At 37.0% G+C, this 24,700-nt stretch overlaps 1 protein-coding gene and 1 non-coding gene across 2 annotated transcripts; one reads left to right on the top strand and one right to left on the bottom strand.

The window, feature by feature from the left end:
- Nucleotides 1–791: 791 nt before the first annotated feature.
- LOC101444356 (zinc finger protein 699) lies at nucleotides 792–24,322 on the top strand. The gene is given in 7 exon segments (XM_004470488.4): nucleotides 792–891; nucleotides 3,151–3,239; nucleotides 4,261–4,387; nucleotides 8,678–8,788; nucleotides 9,187–9,370; nucleotides 9,740–11,182; nucleotides 11,184–24,322. Coding segments are annotated over 6 exon segments (1,941 nt in total). The 5' UTR covers nucleotides 792–891; nucleotides 3,151–3,191; the 3' UTR covers nucleotides 11,212–24,322.
- On the bottom strand, nucleotides 22,140–22,246 carry LOC111767068 (U6 spliceosomal RNA). The gene has a single exon (XR_002798968.2). It is a non-coding gene; the product is annotated as a U6 spliceosomal RNA (small nuclear RNA).
- Nucleotides 24,323–24,700: the final 378 nt, after the last annotated feature.

Genomic DNA, 24,700 nt, shown 5'->3' on the forward strand with positions numbered 1-24,700 from the left:
TATGATCCCTAACTAGACGGCACATCATTTCAGGTTGCAAAACTCACTGTGTGCACCAGAGCATTTCATTAGCAAGAGATCAGAAATTAGCATTAGGGTTAGGTTACAAGAGTTTGGGAGACCCTGCTCAAACAATAAAACAAGAAAAAGAAATAAGGTATAAGTATTAGAACAAAAAAAATTGATACTTACAGAACATACTTGCATTGAAAGCCCCTAATAAGAAAAGGATAGCTAGAAGCATCCAGAGATTTTCAAGGTACAGCTCTACCAACAGCGATCGACTTCACGAGCAGTAACCAGTAAGAAAATAAAAGGAAAAACTAAACGCTTAAAGAAGGAACCGAGTAAATGGAAGAGTCCATCTCATCCATTGAATTTATGGCTCTAAATACGTGTTTCCTCCTTACAGGGTTTTAGCCAAACGAGGAAGAGTTCTTACAAACGCGATTGACATTCTATTCTGTAGACAAACGGTTTTACCCTAGCCCCGCCCACCAACGATTAAGCCCCGCCCCTCTCCCTAGCCCCGCCCCTAAGCCTGTTTAATAAGGTCCCGCCCTATGGTGCTAGTTCTTTCCCCCGTTCCCAATCGACCCTGTGTTAAATCTACCCCTGGGTCCTGCCGCTTCCCGGGGGAGGAGGAAACTAGGCTTGCTTTTTCTGTTGGAGGATGGAGCCTACGGCGGCTTCTCCACCCGCTCCCATCCCCACACTTCACCGCCATCCCCGCTGCAGGCCCCGCCCCTTACGCTGTCCGGGGTGCGGATGAGGGAAGGAGTGCGCATGCGTCCAGAGCCGGGCGGCCATCTTGCTTCGGCTACGCCAGCGCCTGAAGTAAACGTTGACTACCGTCGGGGCTCACAGCCTTTCCCATCTCCGTTCCCCGAGGTAGGAGGCTCGGCTGTGGAGCTGGCGGTCCACGGGCGGCCGCCCGCCGGGGTCCCGCGCTTAGCCCGGGCTGTCCCTCCCTGCCTCGGCCACCGCGGAGCCGAGGCACTTTGTCTCTCGCCGAGTCGCGCGCGTTCTGCTGGCGCGTCTCCTCTGGGAGCCCGTCCTGACCTCCCGCGGCCCTGGCGCCTCCTGGCTCACTTAGTCAAGAACTCGGGGTGCGACCAGCAGTCGGGGTGATTCCGATTTAGTTGGCCCCTAAAAGCCCTTTCGTTCCCTTTCCCGAAAGGTCAAGCATCTCTGCTCTTGGGGTCACGGGGACACTCGCCTCTCAGCGTCCTCTGCGCTGCTCGGGATTTCCGCTAGTTAATTGAGCACTGGGTGTAATTTGCCTCACTTCGCTCTCTACCTCCCTTCCTCATCCAAGAGATGTAATTTACTTGATGATTTTTACTCTGCCTGCCGCATTAGTATGATACATTATATCCCGGTACTCTCTTATGTATGTGTCCCTTACCCGCACGTTTTCATATCTATTCTCTTAATTATTTGTAATATTCTCCTTGAAACATCTAATTTTGACTCCTTTTCGCCCATACCTTTTTTTTTTGGTTAAAGAAAATTGCTAAGCATTTTGTCGATGTCATTAATTTTCAAAGGGTGAATTTTTAGCTTTTTTGTGTCTGTTAGTATTTTTAAAACCGTGACTTTTGTCCACATTTTCGGTTTTCTTTCTAAACGTTTGTGCTGCTGTTCTTTTTCCAACCTCATAAGTTGATATTGGTTTTTTCTTCTTAAGGAATTGTTGATGTGTATAAATACGTAAACATAAATATCTAACTGGTTATCGATTTTGGCGTTACCTGAAATAATTATTTTAATTTTCTGACGCTCTTCTGCTTCATGACCAGTTCTGACTCACGGAAGATAAATATGCATGTCTCCTTATCCCTTTAATGTGCTTCATTTTTATAGTAAGCACCATCTGATATTTATTTTGCTTATTTACTGCCCTCTTCCAAAAGCTTGAAATGTGCTTCCGGGTTTTTCTGTTTTGTTCAGTGCTGTGTCCTCTGTGCCAGCATGTAGTAGGCTTGGGTTAAATATTACCTCAAATTTTATGAAATGAAGGAGCAGGACGTAAGGGACCATACTTTGCCAGGAGTTAAAAAAAAAAAAGTAGCATTTGAATAGAATAATTCATTTATCTCCTTTCCATAGTGCCCAGCAGGATTCTGAGCTAAATCCTAGTAAATGTTAGCCTTAATAAGAACTAAATTGTAAGGTATATATTCTTAAACATATTAGTTGAGTGTTTAGGCCTTGAAGACAAATAGACCTGCAGTTACATCCTGCCTCAACAACTTTCTTATTGGGTAACATTAAATGCCTGGTTCTAAGATTACTCAGCTATTAACTGATTATAATAATATCTGATTTGCAGAATTTCTATGGGAATAAGCAAGATATGCGTCTCTTTGCAAAATCATTCTCACATGGCTGCTCAATAAATGGCACATTTTGTTATAATAAAGAATGTTAGGGTTTTTTGGCTTTAAGATTGGTTACTTGTTCCATTGCAATGGGAGAAACTTGAAATGTTGCTGTTTGGAATATGTGAAACAGCATTGAAAACAGCACAGCATCAGGGATGACACAGGACTGTTAACTTCAAGTATTTTTTTCTGTTGTCACTATACTGTACAGGCAGTTTTGGGCATGAGAATCACATCAGGGCAGTCTTTTTTTTGTGTTCTCTGCATGTGTAATTCAATGGCTTGATGCTTTTTCTCAGAGGTCAGGTTTTGGGGATCTCTGCACATGGGTGGGAGAGGTGTCCAGTGGTCAGGGGCTGGGCAGTAGTAATACTTGCCTGCCAAGGGGAGCAGAAATGAGAAATATTGGGAGTGCAAGCCTGAGAGACCTGGTGTATAAATCAATGCTTTCTTGGATTGAGATATGGAGTATATATTCTTTTGCTTGAAGGCATTGCATGACACTTTCTATGCATTCTTTTTTATCATGGGCAAGCTGACAGGTAAACCATTTCAGGCTTACACAGTGGTACTCTTGATATCTTCTTCATGATCATCAAAGATGCTCTGGGGGAGACAAGGTTGTTCTTGATTCTTACAAGATCAGTGTATGTGTTTGTTTTGAGGGGAGCAGTCAGTTATAATTGGTGTGCAAATTATAAACCTGTGAGTGTGGGAATTGTGGCAGGTCTCAATTCTTATGTCTTTTTTTCTCTTGCTTCAGCTCTCACAACTCAGTAACCTGCTCTTCTTCATGAACGGGACATGGAGGAAGAAAGAATGGCTGCTGAGATTTTGAAAAATATGACACAGGTAGATACAATTTAGTAATTCTCCAAAGGAATATTTTCATTCCACCATATCATCTACCCCTTCTAATTGAGCAGAAGTCAGCAACCTGTTTCTATATAGAGCCAGATAGTAAGTATTTTGAGCTTTGAGAATCATACAGTTTCTGTTGCAATCCACCTCTGCTGTTTTAGTGAAAAAGCAGCCACAGACCGTACAGAAACAAATGTTTTATTGTTGCAATTAAATTTTATTTACACAAACAGGAGGCAGACCAGATTTAGCCTACAGACTGTAGTTTGCTGATCCCTGGCCTAGAGCATGAGAAAATAGGCCTGCTGTGGGGCTGGCTTGAAAGTTGTCCTTCCAGAGTTTCGTAGGCCTCAGGTTTGGTGAGGGGGTGGGAAAGGAAATGTTCAGTCTCTCAGTGTGTTTGTATTCTTTCAAACTTCATCCAGATTTGACGCTGTGCTTCATGTTGTGTGGTTACCATGGTGAACAGTAGGAAATAAAATTGTTTTTGTAACAAGGAATTTACGGTGTCACTATGAACACTATTTCATTTCTAGAGCATTTCTGTCATTTCTGCTATTCTGTGTAGAGAGCAATAAGACTAGAATTGGTCACCATCAAACTGGAGAGAGAAATTCCGTGTGTTAAAAGTGCTAAATCTGTAAAAATTTAGTGTGTTAGAAGTGTTAAGTCTAAAAGAATTTGATCAGTCAGGAGATATATGTGGGTGGAAAGGGAAAGGGGTCTACTTAGTCTTACAGGGTAGCTAGATGCTGGAAGACCACAGAAACTTCTGAATTTCCTATGAATTCTTTCTCAGTTGCCCAGTGTTATAAGTCTAGCCCATCTGTCTGCATACATTAGGGGAGTTTATGCCTTCCTTATCCAGAATATGTGGAATGTTTACCACAGAACCTTCTGAATTTCCTATGAATTTTTTCTCAGTTGCTTAGTGTTATGAGTCTAGCCCATCCATCTGCACACATTAGGGGAGTTTATGTCTTCTTTATCCAGAATATGTGGAATGTTTTAGGACTCAGTAGTCTTTGAGGATGTGGCTGTGGACTTTACCCAAGAGGAGTGGGCTTTGCTGGATCTTTCTCAGAGGAACCTCTACAGAGATGTGATGCTGGAAAACTTCCAGAACCTGGCCTCACTAGGTAACAATGACAACATTTCTTCATTTAGTTATTTATAAAACAACTTTATGATACTCTCCAATGTTGTTCCAGGATTTGGGCTGAGGAATGGGAATACATTGGTAAATAAGACAGATGTGGTCACTGGCCTTAGGGAGCTTACAGTCTGGTGGCATCACCATGAAAATAAGCATGTGTGTTTAACTTTGTCTTTTTCTTGTGGTTGAAAACCTTGAGGCAAATTAAGTGTCGAAAATTGGGCATAGTGTCAAGCTTCTTTTTGGGACATAGAGTAAAGTTTTGTGGTTTGGAATCTTGCAATTTTTACTGCTGTCAGTGCCTTTTACACAAAGACCACCAGTAACACATCTTTAAACAGGTTGTGTTTACTATTCTGTGCAGTATGGGAGACATACCAAGGGGAGATGTGGGATTTTTGATTAAGAGTATGTTAGGTTCTAGGGATTTGCAGGTCTGGGGTTAAAATGACAATGTTGTGAATGTTCTTTTGGCAAATATGGCAGGGGAGGATTACTGGTGTGAGGTGTTAAATTTGGGGGGCATACAGGAGAGGGCACACCTGGGGCAGGCTTCTATGAAATGTGTGTTCATCTTGTCATAGTGTGTTATATCAGTGGGTGGAAACTCACACAATAACGAAGAAAATATTAAACTCCCATCTTGGGGAATTGTGCTATGTTCTCTCAAATAGAAGGGCAAGAGTCTCTCCAGAACATAGGCAGTGCCTAATAATGAAAACAAATATGTCAAGCCCTCAATATTATTGCAACTATGAATCTTATTCTTCAGAAATTGAAACTTAGTAGTTACTATAGGTCTGGAGGAGAGGGGTAGGGAAGAATAGAATAGATGGAACATAGGGCATTTTAGGGCTTTAGAATTGTTCTTCATGATCTTGCAATAATGGATACTGGCCGTTTTAAATTTCATCAAAATTCATAAAGTGTATAGTCCAAAATGTAAACTGTAATGTAAATCATTGACCTTGATTAGTAGTAATGCTTGAATAATTGTACATCAAATATAATAAGTGTACCATCCATATGTAAAATGTTATTAATAAGGGAGAGAGGAAAAAGGGGAGGATGTTGGATATATGGGAATCTTCTAAATTAGCGTATGTGACTTTTCTGTAGCCTAAAGCTTTTGAAGATAAAATGAAAAAAAAAAAAAAGACATTGGGGGAATATACGGAAGCAAATATCTCTGTACATACAAACAGCATCTTACAGTGATGAAAGACAATGTCAGAAATTGTTTTTATTATTTCCAATTGTATTTATTTTGTATTTTGTTCTTTTTAAAGCTACCATTTCTTCATTTTCTTATTTAGTTATTTTGTTGGCTTCATTTTTGAAGAAGTTTTGGATCACAGTTGAATCACAGCTCTGGCAGGGGAAGATTATTTTTGTGGGGTGTCAGTGATGGGGGATGCCTGGGAGGATGTTCACCTGGGGCATACCTCTAAGGTATATGAATATATTCAAGTGTTCATGGGGTATTATCATGGTGGGTGGAGAGTCTCACAATAACCAAAAGAATATTGAATTCCTATCCTGGGGACCTCTGCCACATTCTCTAATGGGACAGCATGAATCCCCTAAATATAGGGGCAGTGCCTAGTGGAGGGGACAGACCATTGTGATGGGCCCTTGATATTGATGACTGTACTTGTGAAACATTGCTTTTGAAATTGAAACTTAGCCTAGTATTATGTGTTGCCTAATTGTTACCTCCTGGGAGCCTCCTCTTTGCTCAAATGTGGCCTCTTTCTAAGCCAAACTCAGCATATAAATGCACTGCCTTCCCCCCAGCATGGGACATGACTCCCAGGGATAAGCCTCCCTGGCACCAAGAGATTATTACCAAGCACAACTAGCAATGCAACTGTAAAAAGGCCTTGACCAAAAGGGGGAAAGGGTAGATACAAATGAGATTTTATGGCTAAGAGATTTCAAAGTGAGCCAGGAGGTCATTCCATGCGTTAAGCTTATGCATGTTTCAGTGAGATATCATTGACTGCCATAGTAAATATTGCCTCAAATAATGGGTCTCCTGAGGGCTCTAGAGACATCCAGACACTACAGTCAGTGGAGACAACTCAGGAGTTTGGTGCCCTGCCAGTGGACCCCACTTTGGAATTTATGCTTCCCAGTATGACACAGTTGAACTCAGTTGTGGGTTTCCTACACATGGCTCTTCTGCTCCTTCTATTTGAACCTATAGTTAGTACTAGATTTGATAGGTGCTTGTCCAAGGGACTTAAATTTTTGGACCATCTAGGTGCCATTTGGACCCTGAATCTCAACAGAGTTGCAACACCTACTCTCTAGCCATTGGACTTACCCAGGACACGTAATGAGGTGATGATGGACAGCGACCATCCCAACGGACAGAGAAATTCTGCAACTGCAAGCAAGATAGTCCCATCCATATGCCTCTTGGGATATAAGCCCCCTCTTAATTAGAGGTGGAATGGGCATCACCATCCCAGAATCCTCTGATAGACTAGACTAGAACAGACTATCTACTATATACTTATTTTACAGTAGAAGAACTGTTATTATGGATGTGGAGGCAGTGGCCACCAGAGGTTCTGCGGGGAAGGAGAGAGAAAAATAAGTGTAATATGGGGGCATTTTCAGGATATTGGTATCCTGAATGACATTGCAATGATGGATACAGGCCATTATATATTTTGTCATAAGTTACAAAATTGTGCAGGATAGAGTGTAAACTATAATGTAAACTATTCTACATTTAGTGGCAGTGCTCTAATATGTGTCATCAATTGTAAGAAATGTACAACGCTAATGAAGGATGTTGGTAATGGAGGAAAGTGTGGGAAGGGTAGGGAGTGGGGCATATAGGAATCCTCTATTTTTTATATAACATTTATGTAAACTAAAGTATCTTTAAAACATTTTTTTTTAAGTATTAAATAAAAAAGATGTAGAAAGAACCTATTCAGAATTTGTGCTTTGGTTAGGTTGTTTGTGGGAGAGTCTAAGGAAGTGAATATTCTCTCTTGACAGAAAGCAGGGGCAATTTTATACTTGGGTATTTTGAGTGGCACAGTGACCTTACTGTTGTCTGTGCTGCTTAGACAAAATTATGAAGTAGCTCTATTTTATTTCATTTTATCATGGACTTAGAGTAACCTTGTCTGAGACTGATATTCTGTGAGATGTTTGTGTAACAGGTAAACAAAATGTCATGGCTATGTCAGACTAGCTTGCAGTAATATTTAGGTTTAATTGATCATTTCTTGATTTCAGAGGCTTCTTTTCTTCTGTGTTTTTAATGATTTGACAAATATTTTGCCAAAATTGAACTCACATTTGCTTTTCTTTTTACTTTTTTAAAAAAGAAGTTTTAGATTACAGAAAAGTTACATCAAAAATATAAGGGATTCCCATATACCCCACTACTTTCCCCATTCATATTTTACCCTGTTAATAATGTCTTATGTTAGTATATATTTGTTGCAGTTGATGAATAGATATTGAAGCATTGCTACTAACCATGATCTATAGTTTATATAATGATTTACACTTTGCACCATACAATTTTATAGGTTTTAACAAAATGTATATTGTCTTGTATCTGTCATTATACTATCACGCAGAACAATTCCATTGCTCTAAAATTGCCATTTGTTTTACCTACTCTTCCCTCCAACTCCTCTCAGAATCTCTGATAATCACTAACTTTATACCAATGTTGTTTTATTGCAATAATAATAAATCTATTTTGGTCCATGGTTGCATTTCCCCCTTATTTTTGTTCATTTCTCAAATATTGAGGATTTGGGGATGATGATGCCCACTGTGCCTCAGATTGAGAGGAGTTTAGATCTTAGAGGACAGATGGAAGGAACTATTTTGTTTGCAGTTGTAGATACTCTTTGCTTTCTGGAATGGGGGTTGTCCATCCTCATCATTTGTTAGTTGTCCTGGGTGAGTCTGATGAATTGGAGAGTAGGTGTTGGATGCAACTTTACTAAGATTGAGGGCTCACCTGGCAAATGAACAGGCTGAAAATTAGGTGTCTGGGACATACATTTAATGGGTATAATGCTAATTATAGATTTAAAGAAAAGAGGTAAAAGAATCATATGCAGGGAAATTATAAATGAGTCTAACTCTGTTACGTTGGGGAAATAAGTTATATATTCCAAGGTTCTTCATCTTTAGAGCATCTGAAAATGAGAGGTTTTGGTCCTGTCTCATGGAAATGTTTATGGTTCTTTATTGTTTTCCTACCTGATGTGCTTTTTTGCATGAGCAGGTTGTCCACTCCACATACCTCATCTGATTTCCTCATGGGAACAAGCAGAAGATGCAGTGACGTTGAAGAGAGGGCATCCCCAGGGGACCTTTAAGGAGGAATCCCAGGAAGGCAAGAATTCTTGGGAGAAATTCCTAGTTGGGGGGTATTACATTAGGAAAAACAAATAAACAAAAAACAAATTTGTTTTTATCTCAGGAGGCTGATCTTCAAAAGATAACTTTAGATTACTTTTTGACTTTTTTTCAGTCCTCTCATGCTTTCCATGTTCTTTGGAAACTTTCATATTTCCTCTGAAAGTTAATATTTGATGAAGTGTATTTTATCTACTTCCTTTTTGCTTTTCTCTCCTAATATCCTGTCTGTTACCATTATTCTTATTCTTCACAGAGTTATTTCTTAGCAAATTGCTTACTGTTTTGACCCACTTATCTATATTACCAAAGTCCTGAAACAGCCAAACTCCTATAAATCCTTTGCTCACAGGTGTCCTCACTTTTTTCTTTCAGATTTTGAGACTCATCTTAAAACCAATGAATCAGTTGCTCAGCAAGATATTTATGGAGAAAAAATATCCAATGAACAGAAAATAGTAAGATTGAAAAGGAATGATTCCTGGATCTCCATTTTACATGAAAACTCTGAATACCATGGTATTGATTGTCAGAATAAAACCCATGAGAGACATTTGAGGTGAGTGGTGTTCAAATAAGAGAAGGCAACATCTCAGGAGAGAATCTTAAACTCATGAGAATTTTAAAATCATGAATTTTAAAATACAGTTTTTATTTTAGAACATAGACCTACATCAAAAATTGCTCTTTCACAAAGAATTTTCACATTATAATAGGCCACATATGACTGAGATAATTGAGTGTTTGACAAATAATTTACCTGTAAACAGATACCAGAAAAATCTGGTCTGAAACTTGGTGATAGTATTGGCTATGTCAGAGCCCTCTGTCAGAACATTCAGTTTATAAGTTGACAGGTAAGAAAGCATACACATTTACTGAAAATAGTAAATTTATTACTAATAATGTACTTTTTTATTTTTAAAAGAAATCATATAGTGGAGAGCATCTGTGACTATAATGAAGAAAATCAATGTGAACAAACCTTCAGCCAGATTACAAATCATAATGTGCTCAATAGTACTACTGGAGCAAAAGCCTATGAATGCCATGTGTGTGGAAAGGCCTTCATGGATCATTTCTCCCTTAAAAATCATGTCAAGTCCCACCCTGGAAGCAAACCCTATCAGTGTAAGGAATGTGGAAAAGCCTTCCATTTTCTTGCTTCTTTTAAGAAACATGTAAAAAATCCCACAGAAGAGAAACCTTATGAATGTAAGGAATGTACCAAAGCCTTTAATTGTTCCGCATTCTTTAGGGCACATGTGAAGATTCATACTGCAAAGATAAATTATGAATGTAAGGAATGTGGAAAATCCTTTAGTTCTTCCTCATCCCTCACAGAACACAGAAGAATTCATAGTGGAGATAAGCCTTATGAATGTAAGGAGTGTGGGAAAGCTTTTAGTTGTTCTTCCTCTCTCTCTAAACACAAAAGAATTCATAGTGGAGATAAGCCATATGAATGTAAGGAATGTGGGAAAGCCTTTAGTTCTTCCTCCCACCTTATAATACATATAAGAATTCATACTGGAGAGAAACCTTATGAATGTAAAGAGTGTGGGAAGGCTTTCAGTGAGTCCTCGAAACTCAATGTACATGTGAGAACACATACTGGTGAGAAACCCTATAAATGTAAGGAATGTGGGAAAGCCTACAACTGTCCCTCCTCCTTGAGTATTCATATGAGAAAACATACTGGAGAGAAACCCTATGAATGTCTGGAATGCGGAAAAGCCTTCTATCTTCCCACTTCCCTTAATACACATGTGAAAAATCAAAGTAGAGAGAAACCCTATGAATGTAAGCAATGTGGGAAAGCCTTTAGTTGTCCCTCATCCTTCAGAGCACATGTGAGAGATCACATTGGAAAGGTACAATATGAATGCAAGGAATGTGGGAAAGCCTTTAGTCGTTCCTCATCTCTTACTGAACACTTAAGAACTCACAGTGGAGAGAAGCCTTATGAATGTAAGGAATGCGGGAAAGCCTTTATTAGTTCCTCTCATCTAACTGTACATACAAGAACTCACACTGGAGAGAAACCTTATGAATGTAAGAAATGTGGGAAAGGTTTTATTTATCCTTCAGCCCTCAGGATCCATATGAGAACACACACTGGTGAGAAACCCTATGAATGTAAGGAATGTGGGAAAGCCTTCCGCCATTCTTCATATCTTACTGTACATGCAAGAATGCACACTGGAGAGAAACCCTTCGAGTGTTTGGAATGTGGCAAAGCTTTCAGTTGTCCTTCATCCTTTCGAAGACATGTGAGAAGCCACACAGGAGAGAAACCATACGAATGTAAGGAATGTGGGAAAGCCTTTGTTTGTCCTGCCTACTTTCGAAGACATGTGAAAACTCACACAAGAGAAAACATACACATGTAACGTATAAGACTTTTTCTAATCTTATTCAATATGGAAGATTTCACACTACGGGGAAACCCATGAATGTAAGAGGAAGTCCTTCAGTTGTCACACATCCTCTTAAAATCCCTTGAGAACTCACACCTGAGAGAAACACTGCATATAAACATATGGAAAACCTTCATGAACATCATTCACTTTATTGTGCCCAAGAAAATTCATAGCAGATATCCTATTATATGCAAGTAGGAGTGCTCTTTTTTTTTAAATTGGTCTCTTACTCCAGTTGGTCTCTTTAGTCACAGTTATGTTAGTGACATTTTCGTATTTATTGAGAATTTTTTTGGTCTGATATAGTAGGTAATTGTCCTTGCCTACACAATATTTATGTAACTTCTTTTTTGCTAAGAGAACTTTTTAAAATTACTGAGGTTATTAGTCTTTACTATGAAAATATTTTCTTGTCCAATAAGTAATTTCAGCACAAAAATTAATGTGAAAGTGGATAGTCTTATAGGGTAATACTGTATTTTGTCCTTGTGGCATAAAGATGAAATCTAGAAGTAAAGGTGATTGAACTGGCTTGTGTTATATTAATATTAACTTGATAGGGCTGGGGAATACAATTCTCAAATCACTTCTTTGTTGGGTTCCTGGTTAGAGTTGTCTAAAAGAGGAGCTTGCATGAGAAGGCATGGAAGACAGAATGGTAAAAGCCATAATTACTCTTAGTACCATGGGGCCATCAGACAGGGAAACAGATAATTGGCGGTGATCAATAATTGGCTCAAAACTGAACAGCAAGGGCTTGATGACAGTTATGCTGACGATGTCTAAATCTTTTTTGGATTTCCTGGCCTGCTCTGGCATTATCATTTTGTTGATATTGCAGTTCCACTGGTACATTAACTTGACTATAGTGTTGGCCTATTTTGGGGCAGGGTTATCATCTGCACAGTGATACTCATGACACTTTGCTGAGGGTGAAAGAAACCACTGCAAACCCACTATGACCTTGAAAATGCAAGAACTCGGACAAATTATAGGTATAATTAAGTATCAGGCAGAGGATATTATCACACTTTAGTGGAGAAGGATTTATATGTAACAACTGCAGACAAGATTTTATTCCCTTTTTATCTAAGAAGATGAAAGCTATTTGGTTTGAGTATATTCTTTGAGTATATTTAGCTGTTCTTGTTCCTTCCATTATATTTTCCCATTTTCTATAGAAGTATACTTCTCTAATCAATACCTTTTTACTAAGGTATACATACACTAATATATGTGTAGTACTGATCTTAAGTGCACAGCTTAATAAAATATCACCTCTATACACCCAGTTAAATAACATTTCCAGGACTTAAGGAAGTTTAGTCATTCCCTTCCCCAGAAATTACCTAACCACAACTCTGATGCTTGCTGCAATCAATTAGTTTTGCTCTTGATTTACATATAAATATTAAAATACAAATATGTACCATTTTGTGTTTGGCTTCTTTTGCTCAACATGTCTGAAATTTTGTTGCCTGTGTTACTAGGTTGTGTTTTGATTGCTTTTTTGGTAGATTTATGCACTTATTGGTCTTGTATATATGTAAGAATGAGATGACTGAATTTCATTAGGCTTTATATTTACTTTTGCTAGGTATTCCATTATTGCAAAAAGGTCGATTCAGTATACATTGTCCAAGGTAATGGAGGAGAGTTCTAGCTCTGATACCTGGCCAGCACTCTAAAATTTTAGTCATTCAGCAAAGAATGTGGTGATGTATCAATTTTGGCTTTAATTTGCCTTTATCTGATAGGTAATGATGTTGAGTACTTTTTATGTGCTTATTGATCATTTGAAGGTATCTTTTCACGTATTTATTTTATTGATTAAAGGGCTTCTGGTAACTTATTTATTCTATGGATGTGTATATCTAAATAGATATACACATATAATCTGTCAAGTATATATTATATATAATATAATATGTATATTATATATACATACATTGCAAACTTCTCCCAGTCTCTGACTTGCCCTTCTTTCATTTTGTAAGCTATAGAGGGAATTTATTGGTTTGCTTATTGAGAAGTCCTTTGGTATAACTAGCTTCAGGCATGTCTGGATCATGATCCTAAAATGTTATCTGTATGAAATCTCTCTCCATGTCTTGACCGTGTGTCCTTCTTCACTGGCTTTTCTCCCAATCAGGATGTCTTTCTTCATAGAGGACCCCACAAGCTCCAGGCTTCCCTCTTCTCAGGTTGAAGTCTTGGAGTGAAGAGAGTGATTATCTGTTTGTACAGTTCTGATATAGTTATCCTCATTTAACCTTATTAGCTCTGATTGGCTCAGGTGGCCACCATGATCCAATCACTGTGGCTAGGGGAATGGTTGAGTATTTCCTAAGCTTATTCAGAAATGAGTTAGAGTCAGCACTAGCTGCATCATAGTATCATAGTGCTGATACATATGGATTAGGGAGATGGCAATAGTGGGCAGATGGGCTGAATTTACAGGTGAGAAATAGAAAAAGCTATTATCAGCAAGTCATGCCTACTCTGGGATTAGCAGTAGGAGGATACCTAGGAGATCTGGGAACTCAACCAGACCTAGATAGGTAGTTCCTAGAAATCCTCTCATATAGGTAGATGCCATCTGGTAATGTGCCTATAGATTACTAAAGATTGCTTTTCAATCTTTAGTGAATATAAAACTCAACTAGAGATCTGATTCCTCCTTAAGAAAAGTTTTCCCTGGCCAAGATAATGGATGTATTTTCATATATTCTTTTTCTAGACTTAATTGTCTATCTCTTACATTTAGGTCTGTGATACATTTTAAATAATTTTGGGGTAGGCTGTGAGCAGGATCAAGATAAATATGTGTGTGTATGTGTGTGTATCCAGTGGATCAGGACCATTTATCAAATAGACAAGCTTTCCCCATGATCTCTGTCTCCTTGGTTCATTTACCTTTCCTAGCACCAATATCACACTATCTTAATTTATGTTGCCTCACAGTATTTTTGGAAATTCTGGTAGTGTGCTTTCCAACTCTTTTATTCTTCAAAATTGTGTTGCCTTCTCCATTTCCCATTGATTTCTATATTAATTTTAGAATTCCCTTATCAGTTCTCACTTGTGACAATTACAATGATTTTATAGAAAAATTGGAAGAAAATTGACATCTTTACAGTATTGTTTTCCAATTGATGAATATAGCATAATAGCACATTTATTTAGCAGATAATCTTTAATTTCTCTCAACAATGTTTTCTAAGTTAGTTTGTGGGAGTATCGAATGAATGTTTATTTCTAGATAAGTGGTATGTTTTGCTTCGTGAATATTGATTTATCAATTTCCTTTTCCAGTTTTAATTAATTGCATTTTTTTCTTGTGCTTTATATCCATTGTCATTAATAAATTCAGTTATTCTGGTGCTTTGTTTTTAGATTGTACAATTCTGTCAATATAACAAAAGCAAATTTTACTTATTTATAAACTTTTATTTTTCTTGCCTTATTGCTGTATAGTAGTAATAGAAATGAAAGTGGTCTGTCTTGCCTTATTCCTGATCTTGAGAAACTGCTCAATATATCATTAAGTATAATGCTAACTGTAAATTTTTCATTGATAATTTTTTCAGATTAAGGAAATTTGCTATATTCTCAGATTTTTAAAAAATCATGGATGCATATTGCAATTTTCTCCACTGCATCTTCTGTATGTACCAAAATCTTAAAAAATATCCTTTAGTCTATTAATGTGGTGAATTACTACATTCCTTGATTTTCAAATGATAAACATGTATTTATGGAATAAACACTTGGGCCTGATATTTCATATTGCTAAATTCAATATGCTACTTGAGAAATTTTTTTCTGTGTTAATGAAATGTTTGGACTGTACTTTCTTCTACTTTGCAATTTTTGTAGCAGACTTATGCTGGCTTCATAAATGGAGTTGGATACTGTTCTGACAGACTCTATAAATATTTGAATTACCTGTTCCTTCTAAATCATTAGTGAAACTATCTTGGGATTTTTTCCATGGAAATCTTATAAAATGGTCCTACTGGAGAATTATTCCAGGCATATAGATAAAGAAGTATTGGAATTTTCTATTTGTTTTTGAGTTTGGTTTTGCTGAGTTGTATTGGTCAATTTCATAATTCTTCAAATTTGTTGGCGCAGAGTTTATAATACCCTGTATTTTTAATGTCTGAAACAGGGCCAATGATAACTCCTTTTTCATTCCTGATAATGGCAATCCAAGTGTATTAATCAGAGCTCTCTAGGAAAACAGAATCAACAGGGTAAATATATATACACACATATATTTTATAATGTACATATGAGTTTTTAAATTGGAATTGGCTTATGTGATTTTGGGGATAGGCATGTTCAAAATATGTAGTGCCTGCCACAGGCTGGGAACTATGATGAAGGTTTCCTATGAATTGCCCAGGAGAACCTGGCTTGAAGTAGAGATGGAAGTTCTCTCCTTTGTTGAAATAACCATTTCTCCTTTTAAAGCCTTCACCTGATTGGATAATACTTCTTTCTTTGTTGATGTCAATCTCAGTTTATTGTAGATGTACTCAGCTATAGATGCAATTAAATTAGAGGATTTAAATCCATTATATATCCTCACATTAACAATCAGCCCCGTGTTTGCTTGATCAAACAAGTGGACAACGTAACCTGCTCAAGTTGACACATTAACTTCACCACCACACTGTGTATTATTTTCCTTTTTCTTACTCTTCATAAGGATTTATAAATTATATTAATTTACTCAAAGAATAAAGTTTGCGCTTCCTTTTTCCAACTTTCTGATTCTTTAATTTCTAGTCTTATATTCCTTCCTAGTATATTTAGGTTTAATTTTCTCTTATTTTTCTACCTATTTGAGATAGAAGTTTATATCTGTATCTATCTTCTATCCAATTTGCTTTTAAACCCATCTAATGAAAACTTAATTTGAGATACTGCCTTTGTTAAAAATCTAGAATGTGTTCTTTTGAGTTTCTATATATTTTCATCCATTTTGTCCATGTTTCCTATTTTGATAAACATGTAGTGTTTTAAATTTTTTGCTAACTCCAACTTCTGAATTATCAGTTGGTCTGCATCTTTTTCTTAATTATTCACACTTTCTTTATTCCGATTGTGTCATAATTTTTTAAATTAGGGAAGTATGGGTTTAAAGAATAATCATGCATAAAATACAGGATTTGCATATACTACCCTACCACCACTGACTTCCATGGAATGTTTATTACAATTGATGATTGCACATTTTTTATAATTGTACTATTAAAGTCCATGGTTTATTTTAGAGTCATTGTGTATGTTCTTGGATTTTTTTTTAACAAATCAATTTTATTGGTACATATTAATAAAGCATAAAGTTCAAAGTGTACAGTCAGTGGTATTTGGTATAATCACAAAGTTGTGCATTTATCACTTCAATCATTATTAGAGCATTTTCATTATTTCAATAATAGTAAAAGACAAAATTCCTAGCCTGTCAGTCTCTCTTTACTTCCCCTCATGTACATAGCTGCTATTTCTGGCTATCCTATCCAAAGTGTATAATGAATGGCTTTTAATATAACCACAACATTATACATTCATCTCAAAAATTGAACAATATCATTACTCCAAAAAGAAGACTGCATACCCCTTAGTATTTCTTCCTCAGACCTACATAATCACTAATCTCATCTTTATAAATTGATTTATATGTGCATTTTATATAAATGGAATACAGTATGTGGTACTCTGTGCCTGGTCTCCTTCACTTAATATAATGGGTGTTTTTTTTTTGTCTGATATTAACATTATGTAGTATTACCCTACATTTGTTCAGCTTCCAAGAAAAAGATCCTATATATGCAGTTCTACCCATTTTATATTTCACATATATTAGTTCATAATAGGGCAGTCATAGTATTTGTCCTTTCGTGTCTGGGTTGCTTCACTCAACATAATGTCCTCCAGGTTCATTCATGTTGCCATATGTTTCACAACTTCATTTCTTCTTACCACTACATAATATTCCATTGTGTGCATACTCCACAATTTGTTTCTCCATTCATCAGTTGTTGGATACCTGGGTTGTTTTGAATTTTTGGCTATCATAAATAACTGCTATGAGCATCAGTGTGAAGATATCTGTTCATATCACTGCTCTCAGTTCTGGGTATATACCTAGCAATGGTATTGCCAGGTCACATGGCAAATCTATATTCAACTTAGGAACTGCCAAACAGTCTTCCACAGTGGCTATACCATTCTACATTCCCACCAATAGTGAATAATCATCCTATCTCTACTCACCCTCTCCATTCTACAGTTTTCCAACTTTTTAATAGTGGTCAATCTAACGTGTGAAATGATATCTCATAGTTTGATTTGCATTTCCCTAATCACTAGTTACCATTGAAGACTATTTCATGTGTTCTTTTATTTGTATGTTCTCTGTTTATCCTCTGTCCAGATGTTCTATCCAGTACTGAGAGTGTTGTATTGAAGTCTCCAATTATTATGGTAGAGACATCTATTTCTCCCTTCAGCTTTGCCAGTATGTGCCTCATGTATCTTGCAGCACTGAAGTTGGGTGCATAAATATTTAGTATAGTTATTTTTGTTGTTGAATTGCCTCTTTTATTAATATATAATGACATTCTTCATTCCCTGTAACAGTTTTGCATTTAAAATCTATTCTGCATTTAAAATCTATTAGTATCGTGACTCCAGCTCTTCTGGTTATTCTTTGCGTGAAATATCTTTTTCCAGCTTTTCACTTTTTTTTTTTAAACAATTTTATTGAGACATAATAATAAATCATACAATTCATTGAAAGTATACCAACAGTGGTATTTGATATAATCACGTGGTTGTGCATTCATCTCTTCAATCATTAGAGAATTTTCATTATTTCAATAATAAATAATGAAAAGGGAGCAGATGTATCTCAAGCAGTTGAATGCCTGATTGACGTGTGAAGTCCCAGGGTTGATCCCTCGTACCTCCTGAAAACACAACAAACAAACATACAAAAGCAACTCAAGGGAGCTGATATACTTCAGTGAATGAGCTTCAGCTTTTCCCACATACGAAGTTCCAGGTTCAATCCCCAGTTCTGGTACCTAAAAATTTGTTAATTATAAAAAACCAGACAAACCACCAGGAAAATTCTTCACCTCTCAAACTCTCTATGCTTCTGCTGTCATACATAGCTGCTGTTTCTGAATATTCTTGCATATTTATTTTTAAGCAATTTCATTGAGATAGTCATATATCTCACGTATGTTCTATTCAAAATTACTTATTTTAAGCCATTTTATTGAGATATATTTGCATGCCATTGATCTATATAATAAATGGCTTGACATTCCATATTGCCTTTTTTTATCTTTTTTTTTAATGTTACATTAAAAAAATATGAGGTCCCCATATACCCCCACCCCCCTCACTGCACTTCTCCCACATCAACAACCTCTTTCATCATCATGGGACATTCATTGCATTTGGTGAATACATTTTGGAGCACAGCTGCACGACATGGATAGTGGTCTACATTGTAGTTTACACTCTGCCCCAGTCCACCCAGTGGACCATGGCAGGACATACAATGTCCAGCAACTGTCCCTGCAGTACCATCCAGGACAACTCCAAGTCCCGAAAATGCCCCGACATCACATCTCTTTCCTCTCCCTACCTTCAGCAGCTACCATGGCCACCCTCTCCACATCAATGCTACATTTTCCTCTATTACTAATCACAATAGTTCCAGAATAGAATATCAGCAAGTCCACTCTAATCCATACTCTATTCCTCCATCCTGTGGACCCTGGATATGTCCACTCCACCTCTATATCGAGAGGGGGCTTAGATTCCACTTGGATAATGGATGCAATTCTGCTTGCATTTGTAAGCACTCTTGGATCCGTGGTGTCATGGCTGACCTTCACCTCCCTGTTAGCTGGTCAGGGTACGTCCAATGAACCAGAATGTAGGAGTTGCAAGTCTGTTGAGGCTCAGGGCCTGGCTATCACATGGACAGTCCAGAGATTCAGGTCCCCTGAGTATATGCCAAACCCCAGCACCAACCACAGGTCTGGTAAAAAGTGACAGGAGAGGCTTGTGAACAAAGATCACATCTGAGTCCAACTCCATCACACTCAGGAACACAAACTTCAAAGTAGGGCCAACTGACATGGCACTGAACTCCATCTGCCATGACCATAGAGACTGTGGGTCTCTGTGGCCCTCAGAAGAACCGATACCTGGGCTTGTATCTACTTTGGCTATCTTTGGGACCTTGCTGAGGTGTAAGGGCAACCCTGCTGGTGACTTCCTGACTATTTTTAGAGACTCATAGCCATATAAACTCATTTGTCCCTTCCATTTCCCCCATTTATTCAAGGTCAAAAAGCCAATTTAACACTTTATATTACATGTAGTCCAGCCTTTCACTTTTAACCTGGTTGTGTCCTTTTTTTTTTTTTAAAGATTTATTATTTCTCTCCCCTCCCCCCCACCCCAGTTGTCCATTCTGTGTGTCCATTTGCTGCATCCTCTTTGTCCGCTTCTGTTGTCAGTGGAATGGGATTCTGCGTTTCTTTTTGCTGTGTCATCTTGTGTCATTTCTCTGTGTGGGTGGTGCCATTCTTGGGCAGACTGCATTTTCTTTCGCGCTGGGTGCCTCTCTTTATGGGGTGTATTCCTTGCGTGTGGGGCTCCCCTATGCGGGGTCACCCCTGCATGGCAGGGCACTCCCTGTGCACATCAGCACTGCGCATGGGCCAGCTCCACACGGGTCAAGGGAGCCCAGGGTTTGAACCGCGGACCTCCCATGTGGTAGACGGACACCCTAGCCACTGGGCCAAGTCCGCCGCCTGGTTGTGTCCTTTTATCTGAGGTGAGTCTCTTATAGATAACATTTAGATGGCTTTTTTAAAAAATCCATTCTATTGGTGTGTGTCTTTTAATTGGGTAGTTCAAGCCATTAACATTCAATGTTATTATTGTAAAAGCATTACTTCATCAATTTTGACCTTTGACTTTCTGTTGTCATGTAGTACTACAGACCTGAGATTTATCTGCCTAATCCAATGCCATCTTCTCACAATCCTCTCCTCTATGAATTTTTTAAAAATTTATTCTGTTGCTGTATATGTGATCTGACATTTCCCCCTTTTAATCATATTCAGATAAATATATCATTGCTGTTCGTTGTGTTCACAATGTTGTGCTACCATCACGACCCAGTACCAAAATATTTCCATCATTCCAAATAGGAACTCTGTATTTTAAGCCTCAGCCCCGTTCCGTCTCCCACCCCATCCCCTGGCAACTTAAATTCCAGATTCTGACTCTATGAGTTTGCTTATTCTAATTATTCCTTTTTAGCCTGAATAATAATTCCATTGTATTTATATACATATTTTATTCATCACTCATCATTTGATGAACACTTGGGTTGCTTCCATCTTTTGGCCATTGTACTATGACAATCAATGAACAAATATTTGAATTCCTACTTTCATCCTTGGTTAGGTTTATTCCTAGGTATTTGATTCTCTTAGTTGCTTTTGTGAATGCAATTTTATTTCTACTTATGGTTGTTCATTGGTTGTGTTTATAAACAATGCTGACTTCTGGGTAGGGATCCCATATACCCCGCCACTTTGCTGAATTCATTTATTTGCTCTAGGAGGTTAATTGTGGGTTTTCATGATTTTCTATATATCTGCAAATAGGGAAAATTTTACTTCTTCCTTTCAAATTTAGATGCTGCTTGTTTCTTTTTTCCCCTAATTGCTCTGACAAGAACCTCCCTTACAATGTTGGATAACAGTGATAAGCGTGGGTGCCCTTGTTGTGTTCCAGATCTTAGAGTGAACTCTTTTGCTTTGTCAACATTTAAGTAGGATGTTTAAATGTGAATTTTTCATGTATATATCCTTTATCATGATGAGAAAATTTCCTCCCATTCCTAGTGTTCTAAAAGTTTTTAATCAAGAAGGGTGTTGGGGTGCTGGGTTTTGTCAAATGCCTTTTCTGCATCAATTGAGATGATCATATGGAATTTTTTTCCCTTCATTTTGTTGGTGTAGAGTATTACATTGATTTTTTTCTATATTGAACTACTCTTGCATACCAGGGATATATCCCATTTAATCATAGTGTATAATTCTTTTAATATGCTATTGGATGCAGTTTAGTAGTGGTTTTTTGAGGATTTTTGGATCTATATTCATAAGAGATAGTCTGTAGTTTTCTATACTTATGGTATCTTTATCCAGTTTTGATAGGAGGGTGATGTTGACCTCATAGAATGAGCTAGGGAATGTTCTCTTTATTTTTTGGAAGAATTTGAGCAGAATTGGAGCTAAATCTTCTTGGTATTTTTGATAGAATTTCACTGTGAAACCATTTGTTCCTGGGCTTTTCTTTGTTGGGAGGATTTAGATTACTGATTCAATCTCTACTAGTAATTGGCTTGTTGAGATCTACTATTTATTCTTGAGTCAAAGTAGGTAGTTTGTGTATTTCTAAGAATTTGTCCATTTCATCTAGGTTATCTAATTTATTGGCATATATTTTTTCATATCTTCATACTCCTTTTTATTTTAGCAGTCAGTAGTAATGTCCCTCTCTCATTTCTGATTTTCATTATTTATATTCTCTTTGTCAGTGTAGGTAAATGTTTCTTGTTGTCATTGTTTTTTTTTTTTAATCTTCAAAGAACCAACTTCTGGTTCTATGGATTCTGTTTTTTTAATGATCCTTTCCTTTTTTTTTTTATTTGTTTATTCATTTATAAAAAAATTACATTCAAAAAATATGAGGTCCCATTCAACCCCACTGCCCCCACCCCACCACTCCCCCCACAGCAACACTCTCTCCCATCATCATGAGACATCCATTGCATTTGGTAAGTATATAAAAAATATGGAACGCTTCACAAATTTGCTTGTCATCCTTGCACAGGGGCCATGCTAGTCTTCTCTGTATCGTTCCAATTTTAGTATATGTGCTGCTAAAGCGAGCACCCTTTCCTTTTTTTGACTAAATATGGGTGACTTTTTATTATTTTTCTCAACATTCCAATTATTTTCAACAATGAGCAAGTTACTTTAATCATGGTGAGAAATATTAAAAGTGTATAAAAGATAAAAGCAATAAAAATGTATGAAATTTCACCCTTAACCACATTCAAATATGTAATTTAGTGCTCTTAACTACATTCAAAATATTATGCTATCAACACTACACATTACCAAAACTTTTCCATCACCCCAAATTGAAACTCTACAATAACCATGAACCCTAACCATGAACTACAGTCAATAATACAATAATAGTATTCTTTTATCAATTGCAACAAATGCTCCACACCAATGCAAGGCACCAATAATGGGGTGAGGGATATTTGGGAATGCTGCTCCTTCTGCCCTTTATCTTTTGTAAAACCATTTCTCCAATACAAAAACTGTATATGTGCAAATAAAAACATATTGTGTACATATTAGGTGCCAGAAATCTGTTATTTCATGTATACAAGAACCTTGCAAGATGGCTATGATATTCCAGTTTTATGAATGAGCAAACTGAGGCTTAATATGAGTTAAGTGAATTGCATAAATTACATAGCAAGTGCAAGGGACATCCTTTTATCCCTTTTTCTGGGTACTTGATCCTCCAATTGAGGAATTGTCCCCTCCTTCCAAATGGGTGAAACTAATGTCATTGGCAATCCCATCCACCTGACCACAAGGATGAACATATGACTTATGTTAAACCATTCAGACTCCTGATATTTTAATGACTTGATACTAAGGAAAGCAAGCTAAGTTGCTCACTAATGGTATGGTCCTTTCATTTATCTCCACTCTAATCATTGTTACTTTATTTACTTTTGCTCACTTTGAGTTTAGTTTGCTCCTTTGTTCTAGTTCTTCCAATTTTGAGATTAGATCTCTGATTTTAGCTCTTCTTTTTCAATTTAAGTATTTAAATATGTAAATTTCTCTCAGCATTTTCTTCACTGCCTCCCATAAGTTTTGTTATGTCACAATTTCCTTTTCCTTCATCTCAGTGTATTTCCTAATTTCACTTCTGATTTCCTCTTTAGTCCATTGGTGTTTATGTGTAATTTCCACATATTTGTGAAGTTTCCATTTCTCCCACTGTTATTTTCTAGCTCCATTCCATTGTGGTGAGAGTATACACATTTTATGATTTCAATATTTTTTAATTTATTGAGACTTGCTTTGTGACCCAATATATGGTCTATCCTAGAGAATGATCTGTGTACACTTGAGATTGTGTATTCTGTTTTCCTTTGGGTATAGTGTTCTATATATGCCTGTTAGGTCTAGTTGGCTTAGTGTATCATTCAACCCCTGAACTGCCTTATTGGCCTTCTGACTAGATGTCCTAAGAGAGCTATGAGACACCATGAAGTGCACCAATATATGCATTATGGAAGTCCCCAAAAGGAAAGAGAGAAGGGGGAAGAATGAGTAGTCAAGAAAATAATGACAGAGAAGCTCCCAAACTTAGAGAAAGACATGAATATGCACATCCAAGAAACCTAAAGAAAAACAAACAGGATAAACATGGAGAAAAATGCACCTTATCATATATTGATTATATACAATTGAATGTAGAGTCGAGGATAGAGTTCTGAAAGTTGCAAGAAAAGAGCAGTGTTGTGTGTACAAGGGATTCCCAATTAGATTGCATGCTGATTTCTCATCAGAAGCAATGGAGGCAAGAAGGCAGTTGGTTGAAATACTTAAAGTGCTGAAAGAAAATAACTGCAAAGCAAGAATTTTGTATCTGGTGAGACATTTTCAAAAATGAGGGGGGAAATCAAGAGAATCCCAGATAAACAGGACCTGACCTGAGGGAGTTCATCTACCAGCAATACTAAAGTGAGTTTTTCAGTCTGAAAGGAACAGACACTAGACAATGCATCAAAGTGGCATAAAGATATAAAGACTTGTAGATAAACATGTGGGTAATTATAAATACCAGTATTGTATTGTATTATTTGGTATGTAACTTCACTTCTTACTACAGGTGCTAAAATGAAAATGCATAAAAAGTAATGATAAATCTAAGGGTTCTGGGTTTTGTTTTTTTTTGATGTATAATGTATAAAATTTATAAGTGGTAATAATTACAAAAAAATAGTGTGGTGCAGAAGGATACAGGAAAAGTATATGTGCAAGCTATTGAAGTTAAGGTGTAATCAAACCAAACATTATTATATATTTAGGAAGTTAAATTTTAATCCAATGGTAACCACAAGAAAATAGATGAAAAATATATCCAGGTAGAAATGAGAATTCACTCAATGTGGCACAACACTAAAATACAAATAAATATAAACCAGCATAAATGGAAGTAAGGGACAACGAAGGTATAAGACCTAGAAAGCCTAAGTAGCAAAATGGAAGAAGACAGTCCCGTATTATAAGTAATGACTAAACGTAAAT

This window comes from Dasypus novemcinctus, chromosome 30 (assembly GCF_030445035.2).
Source record: "Dasypus novemcinctus isolate mDasNov1 chromosome 30, mDasNov1.1.hap2, whole genome shotgun sequence".
Lineage (NCBI taxonomy): Eukaryota > Metazoa > Chordata > Mammalia > Cingulata > Dasypodidae > Dasypus > Dasypus novemcinctus.